Here is a 24,974-nt window from a genome sequence, read left to right as displayed (position 1 = left end):
AGGAAAAGAAAGAACTAGGTTAATACTGAAAGAGCGCAAGGGTTGTTGTAGAGCAGCAGAAGAGAACTTGCTTGGTAATTCAGCTGCAGGAGTTAAGAGCTGGATAAATTGGTCATAGGAAGTCAGCATAGCCAAGAACAGTGCTGAGGTCTTTTCAGCGAGAGCCTACTAAGAAATGCTAATGACCCATAGAAGGAGTGGTTGCTCTCAGTTAAAGCCTCTCTTATCTTTAATTTAGGGGAAAGTAGGGGAGTTGGAGACCATCAGTCATACGGTCTCAGTCTGCAGGAACTCCATAAACTGATGCTGCCTGCGAGTGTTTTCAAAGGTCAGCAGGCTAAGATTTGTGAGCTCTCTTGGTATGAGTTAGAAAATGTACAGAAATAGTTGCTATTAATAGTCACAGCAGCTGCTGGGGAGGTGGTACATACTGATGAACTGGCTCTTCTGAGGAACTTCCAGGTGTGATTTTTATTTTTTAATTTCTTTGCATTACTGTAAGCTAGAATTAAAATTTAAGCTGGTGATGCTGAAAACAAATGCAGTGCGATGTGTCGGGGTGAGGACAATGCGGTGGCAATAAATAGCAATCTTACACAAACATCTCATGGAGCCCTCTGGGGTAGTTTGGTTCAGCAATAAATAAGGTGAGGATGTGATTTTTTTTTCTTACTGGCTTTAAAACAAACACTGCTTAGTCCTTGGGAATCTTTCAGACAGATGCAGAGGTTCTAAGTCAAAAAAAAAAGTCACATCTCCATCCCTTGAAGAATGCAGAGAGCATGACTGCATTAGCTGTACAAAATAGCATTGTGCTTGGAAGTCTTTAAATTGTGTTTTACCTGTTACACATGATGATGTTCTCAAAGTTGACCCTCTGTCTTCTGTCAAGCCCTCTGTGTTTGCTGGATTAGCTTAATAAGGACCTATTTTGATCTCTAAATTGGAGTCCTGTATGGGAACTGCTGAGTCACAGCCTGAACCTCTGATTAATCACCTGAGGTGAGCCTTGAGTCAGCCAGAGGAGCACAGGTGAAGGCAATTCACCTGTGCTGCCGGAAGGGGTAGAGCCAGGCTCCACCCCTCCTGGACCTATTTAAGAGCTGGCTACCAGAGGGGAAGGATCTCTTCTGGAGATCCTCCTCTTTTGGTATCTTTTAGTAAGCTCAACCCAAGGGTAAGCTCTTCTACTTATTCTCTTTTGTGATCCTTGTTTGCTTTTGCCTTACTCTTTTGGTTATATTGCGATTACAACATCTTGGTTATACAAGTCCATTTTCAGGTGAGATGGAACTTCTTAAATTTGCAAGGCTGTCTATTTCTCTGAAGTCAGTACAAAATAACACTAAACCTGTCTGCCTTTTTACCTTTCTTGTTTGTTTGTTTGGTTTGTTTTTTATTGTTGTTGTTTTTGTTTTCATGTTGTGGAGACACAGCGTGACATACAGGAATTCTAGAAAACTTAAGAATTCAGGATTTGGTTGGAAGACCTTCCTGCCTCTGCAAAAGAGACACACTTCTCAATCCATTATTATCTTCACAATTCAGACCCCTTGGTTAGATCTTCAGTGCTCAGGGGAAATTTTGTCTGTGAGCTTCATTGAAAAGTCTCACTATTTTCTAGATACTCATCTTTGAAGGGATCTCTGTTTCAGAGGGACTCAGTCAGCAGCAGTGCCACTGTTTAGTAAGGGTTTGTCTCTCTTCTTTCTGCCAGCGGAGAGGAGATGCAGGGAGCTGGTTCCTGGCTTGCTCTGTGGTATCCTTTCTTCTGGTTACTACCCCTACAGCCCACTTTTCAGTGTGCAAAAGGAAAAATGAAGATGACTGCTTTCCTTCATTGCCTACAGGAAGCATGAAATGCACTTGTACCATCACTGCAAGGCAGTCACAATTCCCTTTTTCTGTTCAGGGTGATTGTATTAAGTTGGAACACTTGCTTTTACTATTTCATGGCTTCCAAGTTCTTGTTCTCTCAGCTTTAGTGCTGCAGCTATTCTTTGTTCGTGTTACAGGGCATGTATTTCTGGTAATTGTGACTGCAGTAGGGCATATGGCATTGATAATGAGAGCTAAAATTACCGCTGTTAATAGCAGATCTAATTGAGCCTGGATGAGGTCTCCTTGTTGCCTACTTAACTGAATTACACCAAGGTTGTTTTTATTGGTTGTTCTTTCTGTTGTTGGTTTTTTGTTTGTTTGTTTTTGTGATAATATTTGTATTTCCTGCTACAGACTACTTTGGCAGCAGCATGCTGGCAGCTGGATTCTGCTACAGAAATTGGCTGATGGTGTCATAAATGAGTAAGAACGTGGAAGTGCTCAAACTTTGACTTCATATTTTCTCTTTAGATGATTGACTTAACGTTTGCGGGATCATTGGAATCATCATTCACAACTTAGAGCTACCAAGCTTGTCTGAGGCCACTGTCTAAATCCAGATGTTACTGGGGAAGCGCGTGTGCAAACCTGTTTCTAAGGAAGTGAGCTGAAGTTGTTAAAGACAGCGTTTACATATGGCTTCCTCAAAGGGTACCGCAAGTGCTGGTGGTCATGAGCAAGACAAGTCTTTTTAAGTATGGGAAAATCATCTTGCATGGCTAATGCACAGGAAAATCAGCTCTCATTCCATTTCACATGAGTAAATAGTAGTGATACTCTTTCACTAAAGATAAACTGTGACATACATGTAAATCTTCTGCAGTAGCAGAAAGCAAGCTTCCCTTGTTAGATGGGGAGGTGAATCTTGAGGGCTGTCTGCATTTGGAGAATCAGTAACTAGTGACTTAACTCTGAAATTGAAATCTAAAATTTTATTACAATTCAGTTAGTTTCCATCAGCACTGTGAAATGTCATCTTTTTCTCGGAGTGTTTTTGAAGATGATCTCTTTATAATTGATTCCCTACAACTGGCGTTCTCACTTAACAGTTATCTCAGAGAAAGTCACATTTGGTGTCATGCTCTCTCCTAGCAATAATAGAGGTCAGTCCAGTGTAAAACTTACTTAAAGGAAAGTTGTTGAGCATCCACTCAGCAATAAAATTGTTCTTATATCAAAACAATTAAGTCTGTGTTTGCTATTGCAGGCTTTTGCCGGGGCTATATAGAATGGTTGAATTAAGGTTTCCCTGAAGTTACAGACTAACATCAAGCAGAACCACTTGTCACAGACTGTCTTACTGCTGTTTTTGATTGGTTGGTTGGTTGAGATTTTTTTCTCCACTGTGATGACTTGGTAAGTTATCTTAGTTATGTTGGCCCTCTCCGGTTTGGCAGCTAATATCTAGCCGGGCGTGTTTTAATGGAAACTTAGGGAAATGTTATGTGGAAACTGAAAGTCAAATATTTTACTGGCAATTTTCTTATTGTTAGTTCACCTTTTCCTCCCAAGAAAAGCTGACCTTTTAAGACTAGTTTTTACTTTCTGGCATGTCATTTTCCATCCTGATTAACTCTCAGAGAACAATCACTTTTAACAAAACACTTCTGCAGAAAAACCTGCCACATCTTCCTCAAAGTGTTGTACGTTACTTTGTTGTAATTCTACCACAGGAAGATTTGAGCAAATATTAAGGTGCCTTTGTAATCCAGACAAATGATGTTTCCAGAATGCTAGTGTTTCAGAAAGGAGAATGGGATAGAAAATGAAGCTTGAGCAATGTTTGGGTGATTGTGTGTGCTTGTGCTCACCTCTGTTTCCCAAGTTCACATTTTCTTCTAGAAGTCTCTAATGACTTAAGTCACCTTAATCCTCACAGGATATCATTGAGCACTTGAGTGCTTATTTTGTAGTACTGGCAGAAGGTAAGCTTGGCAGCTGAACATCTGGTCCCATTCAGTTGTCACTTCCTAGCATGCACTGGGAGGTGAAGGAGCTTTTGGAGATACAAGAAGGGAAAAATAGCCATTTCTGAGCAACAGCAAGAATACAACAACAGGAGTAGTTGTTGAACCGCTGGTGAGACTGTAGCCCCTCCTGGTTAACAGGAATCAAAGGAGGCATCCAGTTTCTTTCAGAGATTATTTCCAGGGGAGAACATGGTGGGAAAATACAGTAATAAGCCTTTCTGAATGCTTAATTTTAGGAAGTTCAAAACTCGGCCGTTTCCAGTAAGATCCAGCTTGCATTGTGATAACAAATTGATCCTGACTTTTAAAAAAGTAAGAAATAATCAGACTCAAGATGAAAAGAACAGCTCTGGCAGGTATGAAGTTTCAATAGATATATATTTACTTAGTTTTTGTTAGAATCATGGAACATCCCAAGTCAGAAGGGACTGACAAGGATCATTATGTCCAGCTCCTGTCCCTACACAGGATCACGCAAAAATCAGACCACATGACTGAGAGCAGTATCCAGATGTAAGGATCAGCTTCGTAACATGCACTCAGTTCAGTCCAATTAAACAAATCAAACAAATGTTAAATAAATGTTAAAAGCTAGTAAATATTTGTATGTGAATGAATGAGTGAAATGAAAATGTTTTATTTTCAGTCAGTATTTGAGGTTTTCTTTGTATCTTGCAATGAATGCCACTGCTACTTGCAGATGAGCACAGTAAGGTTCCTCCAAAGTGTAATGTGGTTTACTAATGCATATATATGTTGTAATCATTTGAGAAGGTCCTGAAAGTAAATTAAGGCAGAAAGAAATCAATGTTTATATACTGAATAGAGCAGTTGAAAATGTAGAAGAGGTAGAGGGAGATTGAGACAGCCTGGTAGTTGTAAGAGCTCATAAGGTTTTTAAGATGCTGTTTTTGTAGTATTGGATTGATAGTAAAGCTGGCAAATTCAGGGACACCAGTCTTGCTGGTAATATCAAGAGTTTCTGCCTGGAATAGAAGGTATAGAGAGGTAAGCAGATGCATACCATAGTGAGAGTATGCTTACATAGTGTGAAGCAGTGCTTGAGGCTGCGTTAGCATAAGCTTTTCCTTCTTGCCATACAGTTTGAAGAGGCCTTTACATAATTCCATTTTAAGTCAACTGTTTTTGTTTTTGTTTTTTTTTGTCCTGTAGAAGATCTACGTCCTAGACATCACTTGATTCAAACAGTGCTAGTTGATAAAGAAGTCTCCCAAAACGTATTAAGTACAAGAAATAGATGCGATTCTTCTCTGTGTGTTCAGTTCAAGTACTGTTGAACGGATGGCTCTGGTGTACTTCCAGAATTTAATGTACTTGGTTTTGAGCCTTTCAGTAAATAATGTTCTGGGGCATAAGAGTCATCTGGGAAAGCTGTTTTTCTACATGGAATCAGCAGTGTGTATGGAGATAGTGACTAAAAGCTGTTTTCAGCTCCTGTTGCTATGACTCTTGACATGAGTTCCAGTTGTATCTCTGGTTGAGTTCACAGCTCTCTAACAGTGCTCACAGTTGCTCTTCACTTCACAGCTGTGTTCAGGTTTTTATCCTCCCTTTTTGGGAAGGGGGAAGTGAAAGCATTGCTTCTGAGGCCATGTCCAGATTTTGCAATAAGCACAGGCTTTCTAACATAAATAGCCATGGGAGAATGTGCTGAATTCTGTGAGAGAGTAAGAAAGTGATATCTGTTTATAAGCTTTCAAACTTCTTTAAAGCTTATGCAAACCTTTTCCAAGTTATGTAAATAGAGAAGTGGGCATGGCTGATTCTCGTATACACAGCTGAGAGACTTGCAGGTGCAGAATGCTTCTATTGAGATAAAGCAAACGCCATGCCTTTTAGGGAACAATAAAGCAGTGCAGTTTTTTTGTGGGTTCTTGTTGTTTTCTTACCTTATAAGATAGTCTTCAATCCAACAAAAAAATCCCAGAAAACTTGTGCTTTCTTCCAAAAATGTCATAGATGTTTAAGGCAGATACTTTGTTTTCTGTTCGAAGGGAATATCTATGCAACAAAGTCTACTTAAACAGAAACATCGTTTTTACAGTACTTTGGAAAGCTGAGAGCAGTCTTTATAACCAGCCTAGCATTCGATAAAAAAGGTGAACACAACAGTTTGTAATTTCATCTAATTGTTGGGGAAAATTTGGATCTTACTGGCACTTTTAACAGTTATATCGGTGTGTGTTTTTATTTGTTTGTTTGTTTATTTTCCCCCTCACAAATCACAAGAGCAGTCTGGGGGAGAGTGGGCTGGGTAGTGAGCAGATCTTCTGTCCGTTACTGAAGCAATGCAATATCTGTGACTTCCAGCAGAGATGAGAAGCTAAAAGCATTGAACAGAATACAGCAGGGGGTAGGGAGGAATTTTGTCTTTCTTTTAAAACTGAATAATTTTGCATGAATACAAGGAGAGTAAGATAATATATAGAATCAGTAGAACTAACAGTGTCATTGGTGTCCAATATGTGCATATATAAGCAGACTTCAGTTCTGGTAGCCCTGCTTACAGGCGTACTATTTGCAATTTTATCTCCTGTGTTAACATGTTAGTAACCTAAGATTTACTCTTCAGTTTTGGGATGCAGCTAATCATCTGAAGATCAAAAGAAGAAGAAAAAAATTGCAGTATCATTTTGCTGCTGAATCCTGCATTTGAATCCCTATAGTCTTTGGAGCCCTATCTATATGGGCAAAGTCTTTAAAGCAGAAATGTGGTATGAAATCGGTTTTAAATTCTGAATTGTGCTGACTGAAGATAATTCATGACTTTTATCTGTCTCTACTTTGGGATGGGAAAAGTGAAGGGTGGGCGGATGGTATCCAAAAAAACTCTTACAGCTAAGTGTGTCAAGGGCTTGGCTAACTGGTTAAGTGGAAGGTATATGTAGACTTGGCTATAAGGAGTTGCATATCTGTCAGCCCTGAAGTGGATACTCTTTTGTGTGTGTGTGTGTGTGTGTGTGTGTGTGTGTGTGTGTGTGCATGTGAAAGAGTAATTCATTTTGCCTTGTAAGGGACCTCATCCTTAGCTGCCATAAAACATAACTTGGCACTCAAACATAAAGCATAAAAGCTTATAGGCTTCTTTTAACAAGTGTGCTTTCAGCTAAACTTAGATGGCAATGAGTTCGTCTTATAGGAGAGAGTTGCAGGTAACTATCTATTATTTAACAGACCATCTTGTTCCCTTTCTTGTCTTCTTGACCATTCCTAACTCTGCTGATGCTAGCTTGGTACCATACAGTCTTAATGCAAGATGAGCAGACCTGCAACAACAGTGGAAATAAATATGTCAGATCCTCTTCTTACTAACGTGGATTGCTATGTGGCTTTGGAGCTAAACTCTGAAGACTTTTTTTATTTGGATACCATGTGATCATAGTGCTTTTTCTGGTATGCATCTGCCTGTATAACCTACATGCCAGCATAGTGTTTAAATAGTTCTTCAGATACCTTTCTCAAAAGGAAATCCTTAAGCTGAAATTAGTTAGCCTGAGTTGAGTACTACAAAATACTACTATTTAGTCTTATTTCTAAAGGAAATTTAAGTTTAAGCAAATGTAGTGTCATGCGAGTTCATAAAATATCCATATCTTGTGAACAGTTGGTGATAAAGAGAATGAAGTCAAAAGCAGGCAAAGCAGATAACAAAACAGGAGTTTAAAAAAGCATATATGCCAGTCTGGAAGTCATGATTTCCTGAAATGTGTTAATCCGTTGACTCTAGCAAGCATTTTAGATGCGTAATACCTGAGTTTTAATGATATATATCTTACATGAATAGTGTATCTTATGTATTCTATATATGGCTGTTTTAACTTCCAGACTTCTATGGGTCTTTGAAGTTGCACTTGAAAAGGTGGGCCAGGAGGTGAAATCATTAAAAAGATTTTATTTTTTAATTCTGAAAATATCTAATGGCTTAAAAATAATAATGACTACAAGGAACACATCAAAATAGGAATTAGTTTTGTTTCTAAATTATGACAAGATTATTTGTCTTCCATGCAGTTGTTCTCTCCCCAGGATTATTATTATTATTTTTGTTACAGATTTTTTTTGTTTTGTTTTGTTTTTTTGGTGACAGTGAAACAGCTGGTGCTTTCTTAGTTTAAATATCTGCTGACAAGATAATCAAGTCATGTTACATGAAGCCTCAAACTAGTGAATTGTGAATGTTGGGTTGCTTCCCAAGCTTGCCCTTCTGACGCAGTGCAGCTGAATTGCTTGTTAACCTTTCCCAAATATTCTCTCAAATATGTGGCTCCTTATACACCTCTTCTGTTGAAGTGCTGTGATGATCACTGAGCTAGCATGTACACTTGATTTTAAAAATAAATACAACACAGAGCTGCTCTGTTTATTCCTGTTTCCTGTGTAACAGTACAGTGTTGCTCTTCCAATGTTTTCTAATCTGAATACACATATGTTTTTTTCCTTGTGTTGCTTCGACTGGGATGAAAGCTCTATGGTGGTTATTATTATTATTACCCTCTTCATTCCCTTTGAGGAAAATTTGGCACCTACTACACTGTGACCTATTGTTCTTAGCTCTACCTTCCGGAGGATATCTTCTAATCACCCTACATCTTCCAGCATGCAAAACATCTTCTGCTTTTCCTAGCTCTTCTTGATACATTATATGCATGTATTTGTACTGTAAACCACAACATTGATTGAAAGTAATAACATCAAACATAACTGCTAGCTGCTTCTAGCAGGAAGAGACTGTTGAGAGAACTTGGCAGTACTGTGAGATCATGTGTGAATGAAAGTGGGATGAGCTAATTTGGCAAACTGTGTGCAGAAGATTTGGAAGAGATCACCATATTCTTTGGCTGGGAGAGAAGTGGCCATTGTACGTGCAGCTCGTATTAGCAAAGAAACTGGTCTGTAGCACTGTGAGGACAAAAGCTAGTATATAGTCCAGTGCTTCTGATCACTAACAAGATGCAGTCCTAAAATTCATGGTTCAAGTGAAATTCAGTCAAGTGACGCCTCACCATCAGCAGCTGAAAATGTCTCCTCAGAAATCCTAAATCCACAAAGCATTACAGAAACCTGACACTCCCATTTAAAGAGTATCCTACTGTTTTTGGAAAGATTCTTATGTATATACACTTTTGTTTAATGGACATGCTAGCTGGAATGAAGTCATAGTTTGTTCCAAAGTCAGCAGAAGTTGAATGGAAGGAAGCCAGTGCAAAGCTCTCTTTAAAAATTTGCCATGAGGAACTGTTTTTGCATCCATTCCGCATTTAGTACAGAAGTATATTCTAGGTGAATGCTTCTGAGACAGTAATGTATTTTTTAAGCTACAGATTTCAGATTGATCATTTCCTTCAGTGGAGGATATAAGGTGACAATGCTGGCTTGATTTTGATTATTTAATTTTTCTGAAAATGAGACATTTGGATGTGGTTGGTCTAATTGGCAATTCTACCTGTTACTGTGGATCTCTTTGCTGTGCCCAATTATGACTAGTTTGGTACTCATTTACCTTTAGAAGACACTCCTTAATAGGTACTCATCTTCTGCCATGAAAGCGCTTTGTAGAAATGCCTAGATTAATCAAAAAGGGGTTGGAAAGTCCTATGTGGAAAAAATGATTCAGACCTGAGAGGGGACTGAGGATGATCAGGAAACTTGATTCCGGCTTAAAAAGATGACACTATTTATGGGAGGAAACATTCCCTTACTAGAACAACGTATTTGTTTCCCAGATCTGAAATCCTAGAGACCTGATGTTTTTCCTAGGATCTGGAAACATGACCTTTCCATGAGGAAGCTCAGTTGCTCTTCTATTTCTGAGCAAGCAGGAGCTCCGGCTCCGCATGGTGTTCTTTTGAATCCTGACTGGTGCAGCTGGAAAGTAAACTGAATCTGTTTTCAGGCTTTTTCAGATGTGTGTTTGTAGGCTTATGAAAGATCCAACTTCTTGAAAGCATTTGTCCTTTTGAAATTGCTTGGCAGTCCCAGCAAAAGTCACTTGAGTGTTGTGCAGACCTCTGAAATCTAGCATGGAACTTCTGTCTTGAAACGAGAGCCCAAACGGTTGTGTGGCTTTTTTGAGGGAGTTGTTTGTTTTCTCTTGTTTCCCAGCTCCCTTATGTTTCAGGGTTGATTTTACAGTTGATGTAAATCAGCCCAGCACTATGAGCCTCAGAGGGACATGCCGCTTTGCAGTGGGGCCTCGGCTTTGTCAATTCACTAATCACGCTGTAAGAATCTCTCCAGGTATTTGGGCAGACAAGCGTTTTGCTGAACTGTTAGACCTGTTCCTCCAGCTCACTGCTGCTGTGTGCTACATGAGGTGCGTGGGACATCGGCGGCCAAGCGGCTGTGGGAGTGACATCTCTCCTAACAGTCTCTTGAAACACGGTGACACAGGACACAAGCCTTCCGCATCCTGATGCCTGCTGCAATAGGCAGCAGTGGGCGCAGCGCCGGGCCTTCCCGCGCTTGCACGCTGCCTTGAGCCGCCGCCGCGTTGCTGTGGCAACCCGAATGCGCAGCCCGGCGGGCGCTGGGCAGCGGGCCTTGGAGGCAGGTCTCTGTGGGGCCGCTGTGAAAACGAGAGCCATAAATAGTTGTTTGGTTAATAATGTATCTCTAAAACCGTACACATTCTAATTTCCCACTCCTTGTCACGCAGTAATCTGCGTTGGGACCACTGAAAGCAATTTGGAGGCTGTTTAGTGTTCTCTGGAATTCATTTACTTTGGTGTTCAATTTCTTCATAAAGGCTGACCTAAATAATCCTTTCCTGTCCCATGCCACTTGTTGTCTTTATTCCCTACTTTCTCCTCTACAGGCACTTCCAGTTCTGCCTTGCCAGCCTGCTGTCCTTGGGGCTGTGCTCCAAAGTGATCATGAATGTGATCCTAAACTCCCGGGACTGCTGCTGCTAACTAAAGATAATTGAAAACTGTACTCCTGCTATTCCTGACCTTCAAGTTAAGCAAAAAAATATCTTGAGAGTAAAAGTAAAGGCAACGTCAGCTGATGTGCTGGCCTTTCAGATTGCACTGAACAGCACAGACACAAAGCCGAGCATTAAACCGTTCCTAGGCTGGCATCCTGAATAAGAACTGCATTTCTAGTTCACTCTGTAATTGAGGCAATACAACAAAAGAGCTTTTTTGCCCCTGTGAGACTGAGAGCTCTTCAGACCATCCAACACCAGCTTTCAACACAGGTAGAAATTCTGCTCTTGGTCGCACTGACAAAGCTTCTGGCCCCCTAGGGAGCAGCTCTCAGCTATATGTAGTATGGTTCTCTGAGCTGCTTCTCATGTGTTTTCCATCACAAAGGCAGAGTTGCTGACTCTGATTAAAAACATGCTTTCTTTAACAGATAAATGTGAAGAATTCCTGTATTGTATTTTTATTTCTATATGCTACATCTAAATAAAATAGCGCTACTTAGATTTTGTTGTTGCTTTTTCTTTCTTTAGACCTCTAGATCTTCAGTAAGTAGTGAATCCAAGAGAAACTTTGAAGATGAACAGCGTGGCCATTTAAATGCTTTAACTTAAGTTTTCTTCTGTAACTGCTTACTGTTCTGTCATATTTTGAGAAAACAGCCTAAAGTACACCTTCCTTTGGTGTAATAGAGGTTTTGCAGGTAGGGTACTATAAAAACTGACTGTTGTGTCTTGCTTGGGTATCTGTAGAAATGTGTGTGTGTGTACATATATATATGCAGAATTTGACTGCCGTTGCTCTTTATTTGAGATCTTTTAACAAAGAAGGATGAAGAAAGTGCCTGATGACTAACTCAGCAAGACATGTAGTGTGTGTGTGTTGTATTTCTAACTACCCTACCATCTGGATGCTGGCCTTGTTAGAACCTTCAAATGAATGGCTTTGCTCAGGAGAGCAGGCAGAAGGGAGGACTGATCTACTGTGTGTGGCTCTGAGCCTGGTCTGTATGTAATAGGGGAAAATGCCTTTGGGTTTGGGGGAACTTTCTGGGGTTTCTGGGTTACAGAGGAAAGGTCAATTTTTTTAATGTAAGATTACTACTCAACTGTAGAGTTGGAATTGTAATTTTGTAATAGCTTCTCTTCTAAAAGAGAAGCCAAACCAAATGTTGAATTTAGCTGTCTTTTTTTTTTTTTTTTCTTCCCATGCTTTGTAAAACTGGTCAATTTCTCCACGAATAAGAGATTTGTCAGGAATTAGGAAAGGGCGTATAGGAAAGTGGGTCAGGGAGAATGAGGGGAAGTTAACAGGTATCTGCATGCACAAATGCAAGTGCTTTACAAGATTCTTCTTGAGATTGTTGATCTAGTAATGGAAAAGACACTTCCTTTGGGAATTCATAGGCTGTGCTGAAGCATAGAAGTTAGGCTGTATTACTCTGCCTATGTATATATTTTTTTTTCTCTTCTGAGCCTTTTAGAAAAGGCTGCTGCTTTTTACGTACCCATCATTCCCAAGAGTGAAGATCACGATAATGCATTTTTAGTACTGTTTACTGAAAATAAGTAGCCGTGTGTTTTTTCCCTCACTTGAGACTGTAGCAGCACAGATACAACTCAAACAACTTCTTAGTGCCAGGAAACAAGCACTGCATCTTACTGAGGAGCAACTTTTCTTAACAAGTACGAAGTATTAAAAACTTAACTTAGTTAAAGGCCGTTTCATCAGGCTAGTAGAGAAATATCTCATTTGCCGCTGAAGCATGGATAACACATATATGTGATGTGGGATCCCTAGTTTTTTGTCTTGATTAAAAACATCTGTATGGACTGTGTCCTAATTAGCCAAGAAGAGTGTTTAAAATCTTGCCATGTAATTCATGTACTGTTAAGATACTCTCAGGTGCTGTATGTATTACCCACCAGCTCTGGTGCCTGGATGACTAAAACTTACTGTGGTTAAATCCAGCAGTTTCCAAAACATTATAAAAGCTGCTGACAGCTACCACCACATAAGTGAAGGGATGACTGAGAAAGCCCTTGAGTTCTTTTGGTGTTTTATATCCCTCTGGTTTGCCAGCCCAAAAGTATGCGTTCTTTCCTTGGATCGCTGTGCTTTGCATAGTCGCATCATGCCTAGTAAAATACAAACTGCATCTGGATTTAGATGGACTCTACAGCCTCCCCTGCAAATGAGATTTCCTTTATATTTGTTTTCTGTATGCAGGCATGCAGGGTAGTTTCTGGTTGTTTTGTTGTTGTTTTGTGTTTGTTTTTTTGTTTGTCTTTTGTAAAACAGATAAGCTTTCCTAAAGTAAATCCTGTTCTATCATTATTGCAGTTCAAAAACTTACAAGATAAATGAAAGAAGTTGAGCTTTTTCTTTTTTTTTCATGATGCGTGTTAATTTCTTCTAGTCCAAAGTTTGAACTCTTAATGCCATGTTATATTTCCTAAATGGGGCTGTTTGTGCTCAGTCCAGGCTACATTTTGGTTCATAAATCACGTTTCTGAAACTGGCTGGGGTTTCTGGCAAACACTGAAGATTCCTGCAGTTACAGTCTGTTAATGGTCCTAAGCTCTTTCCAGTGTGTTTACTGGAGGCTAGCATTTACCACATGACTTGATGGAAGACAGAAACTGCTTAAACACTCATCTGGTGACAGCAATGTGTTTAGGAATAGTGGTGGGCCTCAGCCCTGGCACACTGCTGTTAACATTGCCTAAACTGCCAGCACCACCATGAGCAAGATGATAGGTAGCCTATTGGTTGTAGTGACCACATAGAATCATAGAATGGCCTGGGTTGAAAAGGACCACAGTGATCATCTAATTTCAATCCCCTTGCTATGTGCAGGTTCACCAACCACTAGACCAGGCTGCCCAGAGCCACATCCAGCCTGGCCTTGAATGCCTCCAGGGATGGGGCATCCACAGCTTCCTTGAGCAACCTGTTCCAATGTGTCACCACCCTGTGTGTAAAAAAACTTCCTCCTAATATCTAACCTAAACCTCCCCTGTCTCAGTTTAAAACCATTCCCCCTTGTCTGATCACTATCCACCCTCATAAACAGCCATTACCCCTCCTGTTTATATGCTTTCTTCAAGTACTGGAAGGCCACAATGAGGTCTCCCTGAAGCCTTCTCTTCTCCAGGCTCAACAAGCCCAGTTCCCTCAACCTTTCCTCATAGCAGAGGTGCTCCAGCCCTCTGATCATCTTACTGGTCCTCCTCTGGACCAACTCCAAGAACTCCACATCCTTCCTGTACTGGGGGCCTCAGGACTGAATGCAGTACTCCAGATGGGGCCTCACAAGAGCCGAGCAGAGGGGGACAATCACCTCCCTTTCCCTGCTGGTCACCTCTTTTTTAGTGCAGCGCAGGACACAGTTGGCCTTCTGGGCTGCAAGTGCACACTGCTGGCTCATGTCCAGCTTCTTGTCCACCAGGACCTGCAAGTCCTTCTTCACAGGGGAGTCTTCTGAGGTGATAAATTTTATCTGAAGTTAAGTAGCTTCTTCACTTCTGTCTCTCATGTATGGACTATACCATCTATGGGCTACTTCACTGAGGAAAAAATATGGCAACACAAGCACCAAATGATACGTGAATGTTGTGGCCATGACAAGACACAAGGTGTCATTTGAGTTCATAATGGTTGCCTTCCTGTTCTCTGTTGGGGAGTATTGCGAGAGAACTGTCTGTGTTATCTCTTGATTCTTTGGACACTGGACTTCCTAAGCTTTCAGTATCCTTTGAAATCCTTTGTTCAGCTTTGTTCTTGGCCACCTGCTACTTACAACTTGGCAAAACAAATACCACAAGACTACGTCTTTTCTTGTACTTATTACTTTGTTTTGATTCTGTTCTCATGTAATTTCCTCCAGACACCACAGTTTCCTTTGATTTGATTTGACTAATGCACTCTTCCTTGATGATTCCTCCAACTAGTGTCAGTTTACAGCTGTGTGATGATTAAATGGAAACTGCATTTTGTGGGCCTAGTTTCAAACAAGTTAAATTGCTCCCATGGAAGAGTAGGGGTTTGTCTGTTTGGTTTCTGGTTTTGTTGTTTTTCAGTGTGTGTATAAAAGCATTTGATGAATAAGAAGTTTGGTAGTACAGTTATCTGTCATCTTTTCTCTGTTGCTCCTCATATGGTGAATTAAAATCCAGTGCTTGAGAATTGGCTTCTGAGTAATTGGCGGTAACTTTTCTAAAAGGGCATTGTAAGGAAAAAGTGCTTTAGCTTTAAAGACCTCTTGCTTGATCGGGTTTTGATCATCGACTACCACTGCACCACCTTACTGTTCATGAAAAGGAGCATGTGTATGTGCAGTTTGTGTGTGACGAGGAAGGCTTTGTGCATCTGAGTACTTTGTTTTTCTTTTTTTTCCTCACAAAATATTTAGTACCTGTTACATTGCATACCAGACTTGTGTGTTCTGTAATCCCTTGATCCAGGAGGAAATGTACAAACTTGGTGCAATTGCAAACTCTCAGTGCAAAGTACACAAAGTAATTAAAAAAAAATAACTTCCACAGAAATAAGTAAGTACTTATTAAGTAAGTAAGATCTTGCTCCAGAAGTCATAAAACATTATCTCCTATTGTGTATTCTAGCTCGTGAATACTTAAAACAGGTCAGGGAGCCTCTGTATGATCACTGTGTTAAAGAGGAGAGAGAATTTTCAGGTTCATGAAATGGTGTATGTAATATAATGGTCAGATTGTTTTGTGCACAGAGAGAAGGCTGATATGCCAATAACTTATAAATGGCTTTACCCACATGCTTAGGGCCTAGAAATGCTTCCTACTCAAGTTTAGCTGAAGTCAGGGCCTCAAAACAAAATGTTCTACCTACCATGAAAATCTGAAGGAAGATATTATTTCAGTAGATAACACGATTTTTTACATACAGGCTTATAGGACACTTAATTTTTGACTATTCTAGAAACAGGTTTGGGTAAAAGTAAAAGCTAAATTTATTTCCATAAATCTAAATAGGGCTTAATAGATGTAAAGGAGAATTATTTCAGCCTTTATTTTAGGCCAAGCTTAGACAAAATCAGAAAGATGGGCTGTGTGTGTAGGTAAAGGGGCAGCTGTTTCTTTGGGAGGTGCTGGGGGAGAAGAGGGGCTCCCTCTTCTGCTCTTCTCAGGGCTCTTTTAGCAGTTTGTTCTGTTTTACTTTTCTGGAAGTCCAACAGGAAAGTTTCCTTTCTTGATGGAGTGGAAAAATTTGCAAGCGTGATTTGTAATGGAAATATTTTTGCAATTTCTGCAATCTGAGGGAACATAAATGGCAGTGCTTGAACCATAATCTTTGCTTTGAATTTACTTTCATATTATAAACTTCTGCAGTAACTATTCTGGAGTAACACAAAGGTGTTTAAGACATATTGAGGACAGGATAGTTGCACATGAATTTGGATCATTTATTAATCTGCAGATGTGAAAATTCTCTTTATGTTGCCATGTGTGAAGCTGTATTCTCTGAGTAACAACGAAATGTTGAACTTGGCATTTGGGTTTGGGAGAGAGAGGCAGCAAGACACCTAGAAAGCAGCAGCTCTGAATAGTAGTGCAGGTGTGCTGGGTACAGGTGTCGAGGCACAGCTAGGAGGCTGTGGGACTGCTGTGTGAGGCAAGGCCTGAGCTGACCTGTGCCAAATGCATGGCTGGGCAGAGCAGCCACCCTGGGATGCCTCAAGGACAGTTTGGGAAAGAGAGGGCACACAGAATTCAGCAGGGAGGGTTGAAGGGAGCAGGAACAGCCCTGCAGGCACCCAGCAGAGAGAAGGAGGAGCTGCAGGTGCCCAAGCATAGTTGTCCCTGCAGCCCTAGAGCCCATGGTAGGATTGGGTGGATGTTCCCTGAAGTGAGCTGCAAGGAAAGCTCTGCACTGGAGCTGAGCAAAAGTGTGCAGAGAGGAGCTGTTATGACTGACTGCAGTCCTCATTCTCTATTCTCTCAGTCAATAAATTATATTAGTTTTCTTCAGTTGACTCTGTTTTCCCTATGATGGTAGTTGATGAGTGATCCCCCTCTATTTCTGCCTAAAGGCATTTTCATCTTACTTTCCTTCCTTGTCCCAGTGAGGAGTTGTGGTGAGAATGGCTGGATGGATGACAGGCAGCAAGCTAAGGTCAACCCACCTCAACAGGATACTAGAAATGAACAACTGAACCTCTGCTGTAGTGGTGCAGACTCAAATAGTTATTGTAACTGCTCTATGACTCACAGCCGTGATGGTTAAGGATACTCATATGTCAGAATCTGTATTTTTAAAGGAAATTGGAGACGTACTAGAGAATTATGGAGAAAGGCCCACGGGAGCATCTTAGATGGAGGATGGAATATGTAGTGCCAGGCTAGAACAGCAGGGAATGATTTTGGAAAGAAAAGCAAGAGATGACTTATGTATGGTATCTTTGTATAAAGAAAATGGCATCCTAACTTGGAGCCGTGAGTACTCATATCCGAAAACCAGATAGACTCAGTGAAATGATAAATGATGAACACACTTTGGCAGAAGTAATGAAGAACCAAAAGAAGATAATGAGAAGCAAGGGATTTTTGATCTGCTCGTGTTTTCAGAACAATACTGGGTAACCCAGATATGCCTAATGAGGGATGAGAAATTAATTTTTGGACAAAGGAGGTCTGTGTGTGCAAGAGGCAAATAGCAGGTCAAACTGGACTAGTTTCTATCACTCAAAAATAAGATTACACTCCTATTTTGAACTAGCTATGTTTCTAAATATTGGTGATAGGGAGTTGTACTCACTTCTTCATACCCTCTGTAGCAGTTGTTCAGTGCCTGATGTGGACATAGGAAATTGAGTGTGAGATGACTGTCCATACTGTCCTGAAAATTTTCTTTATCCCTCTGGAACTTGAGATGCTTGTGAAACACTATTGACATAAACCTGTGTAAAGAAATGTATTTAGTTGTTCCTGCAAGGCAATCTGAGGGAATGCAGACTGGAGTACTTTCTTGACTTTCTTGCCAGTTACTGCACATATGTTAGCCTGGATAAGCAGCTTGTGGTATTCAGGAAAGAAGCCTGCCATATAACAGAAATACAATGAAAAATACTCCCGGGTTAATACAAGTTACTTGAATTAAAAGCAGACTGAGATGTTGCTCCAGTATATAACAACACCTACTGTTTATATTGAACTTCTCATGTATAAATATTACCATGGCATTGTTAAAGAGAAACATTACATTTTATTTTTTTTTACACATACCAGGTCATAGAAAAACATGAATTGTTCAAGGTTACCCACATGGCCAGCCATACTCTAAATCTTAGTCAAGTTCTTAGCAGACAATATTCAACCTGTACTGTGTAAGGAAGTCTCAAAAACTGCTGAAACACTAAAGAAAATTATGAGTTTTTATCACTGAACTGCTTTTTTTTTTTCTTTTTTCTGTCCTCTTACAGATCATAAGGTGACTGGAATTGCTATCGAGACAGATAATAAAAATGTAAAAGCAGAGGAGTTTAAAGGTATAGTATATGCATTGCTCTGATTTAAAAGTACATGTAATAAATATATGCAAGCTATGCAGACAGAATCTGTGCAGTTAAGATTGTCTTCCTTTTTCCTTGGGCAGTGTGGAGGGTGGTGGACTTGATCCTACTCTCTTTGTTGACTGCTCTTGTAATCTTTGTTTTGTCTCCATTTTCAGTCGCTTACAGAGTTGGACTAAATGCTCTCCAGAGGTCCTTTTCAACCTCACCTATTCTGTGATTCTTGTGACTTGTTTTTCAATCCTGATAGCTCACCGTAACATTGCCTTTGTTTCCTTCCACATAAAGCACTGTGAACTGATGGAGAAGAAAAGCATTAATCTTAAACAGAGATGTGAGGAGTTAGTGAATTTACCATTATTTTCTTCCTGTTGTCAGTAGCTATAAGTTAGTGAGTATTTAAAAAATGACAGTAACTTTAATGACTGCTTAAATGTATACTTACTATCATGACTTTTATCATGGGTGGATAATGATTCCCAGTAATCAGGTACAGAAGTGAAGGAGGCAGGGAAGAAGATCTGATGTTAGCTGAATAGATGAGAGAGAGATCCTAGTAGCGCGTAAGTATGTGAGGTATGTGGCTTGTGTGGGTTTTTGTTGTTATTTCATTGTACTTGGTTGGAATGCAGAGAGATGGGTATTTCAGAATTGAAAGAGTTTTTTGCCGAGGCTTCATTCATCTACGAGATAATGGTGAAGTATTTGAATGGTCTCTGAAGCTGTCAGCTCCCTACCCATACGCGTGGCTTGTACTTTGTTATTTTGGTACTTGTATGAGAGTGAGATCAGTTTAATGTAGAAATGAGCATAATTTTTAGTTTTTTGCACTAAGGAGGAGGAGCAGATAGACTTTGCTATTAATCCAAATGCAGCTGATCTGAAATGTGGTTTTTTTTTTCACTTCCAATTTCTATTACTGTAGAGGAGGGCTAACCAAATAATTGCCCTGGACCAGACATAAATCCAAAGCCAATGTTGTTCAGATCTCTCCAAGATCCCTGAGGGTACTTATCAGACTCATAGAGCCTCTGCTGATGTGCAGTTTCTTGTAGGTCTGTCTTAATGAAAACCAAGTAGATTGTTTCTGGAAAATTCCTGTCACTGACTCTACTAGTATGGGGAAAAGCAGAAGAGAACTATAAGTAAGGAAGGCTTTTGTTACCTTTTCTCTGTTCTTTGTGCATTCCACTGCTCCCTTTCTGTACCTTTTCTTTGGATAAGATTAGTGGGAGGGCATCAATACAAGGCTTTTCTGAAGAGGAAAAAAAACCATGGCACGTGAGACTGGCAGCTCTTTCAAGGCAGAGGTGACTTGCTAAGCTGAGAACACCTCAGCTGATGCAGGCAGCTCAGCCAATAAAGACCAACTCATGGGACCAGCCAGCTGTCACAAGGTCAGTAGCAAAAGAAAACCGAGCTTGAATGATGGTTTTTCTTTGTTAGAAGGATACAAAAACAGAATGGAAAGGAAACTTCAGCAAATCTTAAGATTCAGGAAGCCTCCACCCAGCTACTCAACCTGAAGTCAGGAACCTCAGGCTTCCTGAGTGCACGACATGTTTTTGGAAGCAGCCAGTGCGTGCGTAACATGTTTCTGGCAAATAATGCCCTCTTGTCTCATTTTTTTTCTTTCAAGTCTGGACATTATTTCCCCATGAGAGATCCCTAGTGCTACCAGCCTGGCCCCTTTGAAGTTTTTTGTTTCTTCACAGAGCAGACTGGGAGGTGAAACTCTAAGCACGGGTGTCCAATCATCTGGCTTGCCTGGGCTGCACTGAGTGAAGAGGAATGGTCTTGGGCCACATATAAATTATATAATACAATTATGTATGTAACTAACCAAACTTACTTTTAAAAAATATTTTTTAATTCAAATATAGAGGGCAATGAACACATAAATCTAGTGGGTTGGAAATGTATGCAAGTCTAAAGGGTGAATGGAGAGATTTGTTGGTACCTCTTGATCACCCTGCAGGTTTTTTTGCTGAGATTGAAAAGGAAGATGATTAATGCAGGCTGATTGTACATTTTGTCAGTTGATGTTTGCCTCCTGTAAACCAGACAGGTATTGCCAAAACTTCAAGGGCTTTTGATACATGATGCTCTGGCCTATACTGAAAGACGAGAAGTCAAGATCAATACTGTATTTTTTTCTTTCACAGAAGATCCTGAGAGATACTAAATTTCACTTATTAATAGATTCAGAGACAGTCATGTGTGTGGTTGGAGACGGAGGAAAGAATCCAGGCAATTGTTATTAATATTCAAGAGTTACTCACTAGAGGGAAAAAAATAAATACATTTTCCAGCATGCTTTTCCACAGACATGAAACTACTGAAATGTTGAGTTTATCTAGATAACTCTACAGGCTTGTCATGCCTTCTTTCCCTGTTCAGTTCCCCCATTGTGTCTATAGGCTTGACCAGAGGCCACAATTACTATGATGCAGGCTGCATATTAGAGATGGCATATGCTCATGCCATGCTGCAAGGGAATAGAAAATAACAGTTGACCTGTTCCTCGTAAGAGACACTAATTTTGTTCTGTTTCCTACCCAGTTATGGCAACTATAGTAAAAAGCAGTAATTCTTGAAATCTCAGCCTTTGTATAATATGTTGTACATAACCAAGGGAAACTTGAGTGGACGGGCAGAAATGCAAACAGTTTTTTGAACCTTCTTTACTTGAGAAAAGTAGGAGACTCCATCTGCCTGGCTGCTGGAGCCCAGCTTGGTATATCTGAAGTCTTAGGGGTCTTTGTCCCAATCTGGGGGATACACATGCTGCTTTCCCATTTGCAGTTTCAGCCAGTAGCAAGGCTCTGTGTGCAACTCAGAGATGCATGCACAAACCACTAAAGATGAAGTGCGACCTTTGGCTGCACCCACGTGTTATGTTGTTGAGGTGAAGTGCAGATAACTAAGACTCTTTCCTCCTCTTTGGAGAAAGGAGTTCACTGGTGAAAGTGCTCATACAACGCTCTAGGTTCCAGAAGAACGCATACACATTCATGGATCTCTTGAGAACTGTCACAGCCCTTGTCCTACCTGCCTCTCTTGCCCCAACCCTGAGCTTCCTACTAGCCAGTTAACTTGTTTTAGATTGTTGCTACCCCATATTACTATTATCTTTGCACTGAGAAAGTCGTCTGGATAATCTTAATGAAGCACGTGCTCATCTTCCACATACCCTTAAAATAACCAATGTGAAATTGTATTTAAATATTTAAGTTACTTAGAATATTTAACCATCTTACTAGTGTGTTTTTCATTTTCACTGTTACAGGTAAACTACTGATAATGAATTCAGAGTCAATACACATAAGAACTGGAAGAGAGTCCTTTTAATGGTGTTTGTTCATTGGCAGAAATATTGAAACATAAAATAAGGATAGTAGTATGGAATCTCTGCCCATCTAACATCTGAAGCTTGATCCCACTTGAAGGCCACTGCATTAATGGGAAATTACTATTTTCTGTTTCTTCTTGTGTAAATCTGGAGAAGGTCTGATGACGTTATTTTGAATAGATCCAGCCATTGCTGTCTGCTCAAGCTCTTTTAAAAGAGATTAATGTCACTAATTAGTATGTACTGCACACAATGATAAAGGTTCTAACTTTTTCTTTTGCTCTTTGTTCTTTTGTGCTTGTTTTTGTTTGTTTGTTTTCCCTCTCTAGAGGCTATTCTTAGTTGCAAGCACAAATTTTCAAAAGGGATGAGTCTAAGGATAGAATGGAAGAAAATCCAGTCCCAAGAAGTTTCATTTGTTTACTACAACGGTGAATTTACAGGTACGGTACTACAAGCTTGGACTAAGGGCTTAACACATCATTCTCTTGCACAGATATCAGCTCTCCCTGGGAATAACATTAGGAAAATGACTGAAAGAGGATGCTCTTGACTTTTGTCCTTTTGAGAAAAATAATGTTTCCTCAGGGGAAAAAAGAACAGCTTTTCTTCAGAAATTTCTCAACATTAAGTTATGTTTTTAAGAAAGTTAAATATAAGAAAATTGGAGACAGAGAAAATCGACAGTGCATGTTCCTTGAGGCTTTTTATAAATGAAATTACATTCAAACATAAGCTCACACACAAAAAAAAAAAAAAAAAAAAAAACTGTTGAAAGCTCTGCACTCCTATCTAACAAAGAGGTTTCAGAAGCCTGCTGTAGAGCTAGGGGCTTAGGTATGAATAATGCAACAATGTTTATATACATAAAATATAAACTCAGCAGTACATTTTAAATTATTTGTACTCTTTTTCAAAAGTAGAATTTCAGTTTATACTTTGTTTAGAAGATTTACCTCAGCTGTATCTGTTGAAGAAAGCGTGGTTCTTTGGTACCTTGTACGTGACAAGTAAAGCTTGAGAAGTAAAATTAGGCCACAGCAATTTTGTTGAACTTGCAAGATGTGCTGGTCTTGTTGATGAACTTTTTTTCCTTGCATATGTTTCAGTTACAAAGACACTAGAACTCCTTGTTCTGTTTGTGCAAGTTTAATTTCACAACAAGCTGTTGAATGAAGAAAAGCTCATTGTAAGAAAACTGGCAATATCTTTGCTAAATCCATCACTTTTTTCTCGCAAAGTTAAAAAGTCAAATAGTTTGCTGTAGTCTCGCTCAGAATCCTTTTTGTAAGAGAATTAAATCAGTGATTGCCATCACTCCAGTCACTCCATCTTTTCTTTTTTTCAGTCACATGACTAGTGATATACATACTTGCTTGAAATGTCCACAGAAAGAAAAAAGTATTCTGTCTTCCAACTGGAAATTGTTTGACGCTTCAGAGTGACTTTTCTTCTGGACTAAATGGGGAATTTTGTGGAAGGTTCTTACTGTCTTGGGAGGGGGATTACATACTGCCTCTTGGTGATAGATATCTAGCACTGCATAAATGAGCAATAGTTCATAATTTGTTTGGGATTTCAGAGCTAGTCAGTAAGAAACAGATATTTTCTGTAAGTGATAAACAGAAACCGCGTTGTCTGTTCTCTCTAAAAGGTGATCTTAGAGACCGAGCAGAGATGTTGAATACAGGAATCCGTATAAGAAATGTGACTAGAAAGGATTCTGGGACCTACCGCTGCGAAATCAGTGCGAAGAGTGAAGAGGGGCAACGCCTGGGAGAGGCTTCTATTACTCTCACAGTGTTGGGTACAAAGAAACTTTATCACTTAGATTTCTGTAAATGAATTCAACGATGGCAAAGGGTGTTACAAGCATGATTGTCCGCGTAGAATGTAGCTGTTGGATTTTTGGATCTTTCTTGCGTTGGGTAATAAATCTATGTTCTTGCTTACATTCCCATTCTACAGTATTCAAAGAAATGCACACTTGTATTAGAAAGTAACAGAACTTATTTCTTTAATGGTACGAATATGTGTTTTCATTGTCAAAAATTATCAACTATGATGATCAATGAGATGATGAAATATCCATTTCTACTAAAACTGAAGTTACTCAGTGGCTGAGAATCTGATCTTCTTTGACACTGGAAAGTCAGCATCTGTCAACACTTATCAAATATTCCAAAGCAGCAGTTCATTCTAATGTGCTACAGTCTCCTCCTGCTTTTGGAAGGAGAAATTGCTGCAGTGCCTGCATAGTGCCAGGTAGCAATCTGTAGACTTTATTTATAGGAGAAATGTTGGTTTTTATTATTCTTTATGGGGTTTTTTTTCTTGTTTGTTTTTTCCCCGCTTGGGGAAAGGATGGAAAAATGAATATCAAGCCCTTTTTTTTTTTTTTTTTTTTCTACTGTTCCTCCTACTTTTTCCCAATCAACAAATAGATTAGATAGTTACATAGGTAGATAGTTAACATTTCTTTCCTCGTGAGTAGGAAAGAAGTTCCTGTATTTTTTCAATACAAAATTAACTGATCTTTTGAAATTAAAAATAAAGTCTCAGAGTTCTTCATAAAAATGATAAATTCATGAGCTTCTGCATAATTCCAACAATGAGGTAATATCACCTTTTCCTTCTTTTTTTCCACTCTCTCAACACATAGGAGTGTAGCTTCTTCATTTAAATTTGAAATCTTGGAATTGAAAGAGTGGTGGGTGACTGTGTGACTCATGCAGAAACGTTTTGGAAGTTTATGGAAGTTCAGTGTGGGTTTTATGTTTTGTTTTTAGAATGTTTTCTTTCTATTTTAAAGTCAGATGAGGAAAAATTATGAATAGTTGTTAAGGTGTCACTCGTGCTTTTAATACACCTTGTATTCCTCTTCACCATTTTCATCTGGATAGTTTCAAGGAACCAAAATAAGAAGAAGAAGAAGAAGAAGAAGTTCATTTTCTGTTGACGTAATAAAAGTTGGAAAAAGATATTTAATATTAATGGCAGAGGGACCTGCATTGTTCTGTATCTGTGATGCAGAATGTGATGCAAAACCCGACAGAAGTTTCTCTAAATACTCCAACAATATCTGAGGAAAGTTAGAACTGTTTCCTCACTGATTCTCCCTGCTCAGGGAAGAAAAATACTAAACAAGTACTTGACTAGGGGGGAATATTTTTTTTTTTTCTTGTTTTTTTGTTGTTGTTGTTCAGCTTTGTTTTTTTAATTTAAACTGAACTTAATAGTCAATTGCCTTTCATCTTCTACCTGAGATTCATGCATTGGCT

General features: G+C 39.5%; 1 protein-coding gene across 1 annotated transcript in view; it reads left to right on the top strand.

Annotated features, from left to right (window-relative positions):
• JAM2 (junctional adhesion molecule 2) overlaps nt 1-24,974 on the top strand; it is a 34,787-nt gene that overhangs the window by 2,271 nt on the left and 7,542 nt on the right. The window contains exons 2-4 of the mRNA XM_042867749.1: nt 18,252-18,317; nt 22,023-22,136; nt 23,348-23,500. Coding sequence (XP_042723683.1) covers nt 18,252-18,317; nt 22,023-22,136; nt 23,348-23,500 — 333 coding nt within the window. The remainder of the gene's footprint in view (nt 1-18,251; nt 18,318-22,022; nt 22,137-23,347; nt 23,501-24,974) is intronic.

The sequence above is a fragment of the Lagopus leucura genome, unplaced genomic scaffold (assembly GCF_019238085.1).
Source record: "Lagopus leucura isolate 7727_CA_CO unplaced genomic scaffold, USGS_WTPT01 Super-Scaffold_100001, whole genome shotgun sequence".
NCBI classification, from domain to species: Eukaryota; Metazoa; Chordata; class Aves; order Galliformes; family Phasianidae; genus Lagopus; species Lagopus leucura.
The sequence above is the reverse complement of the archived record's forward strand: the minus strand, read 5'-3'. Positions and strand labels throughout refer to the sequence as shown.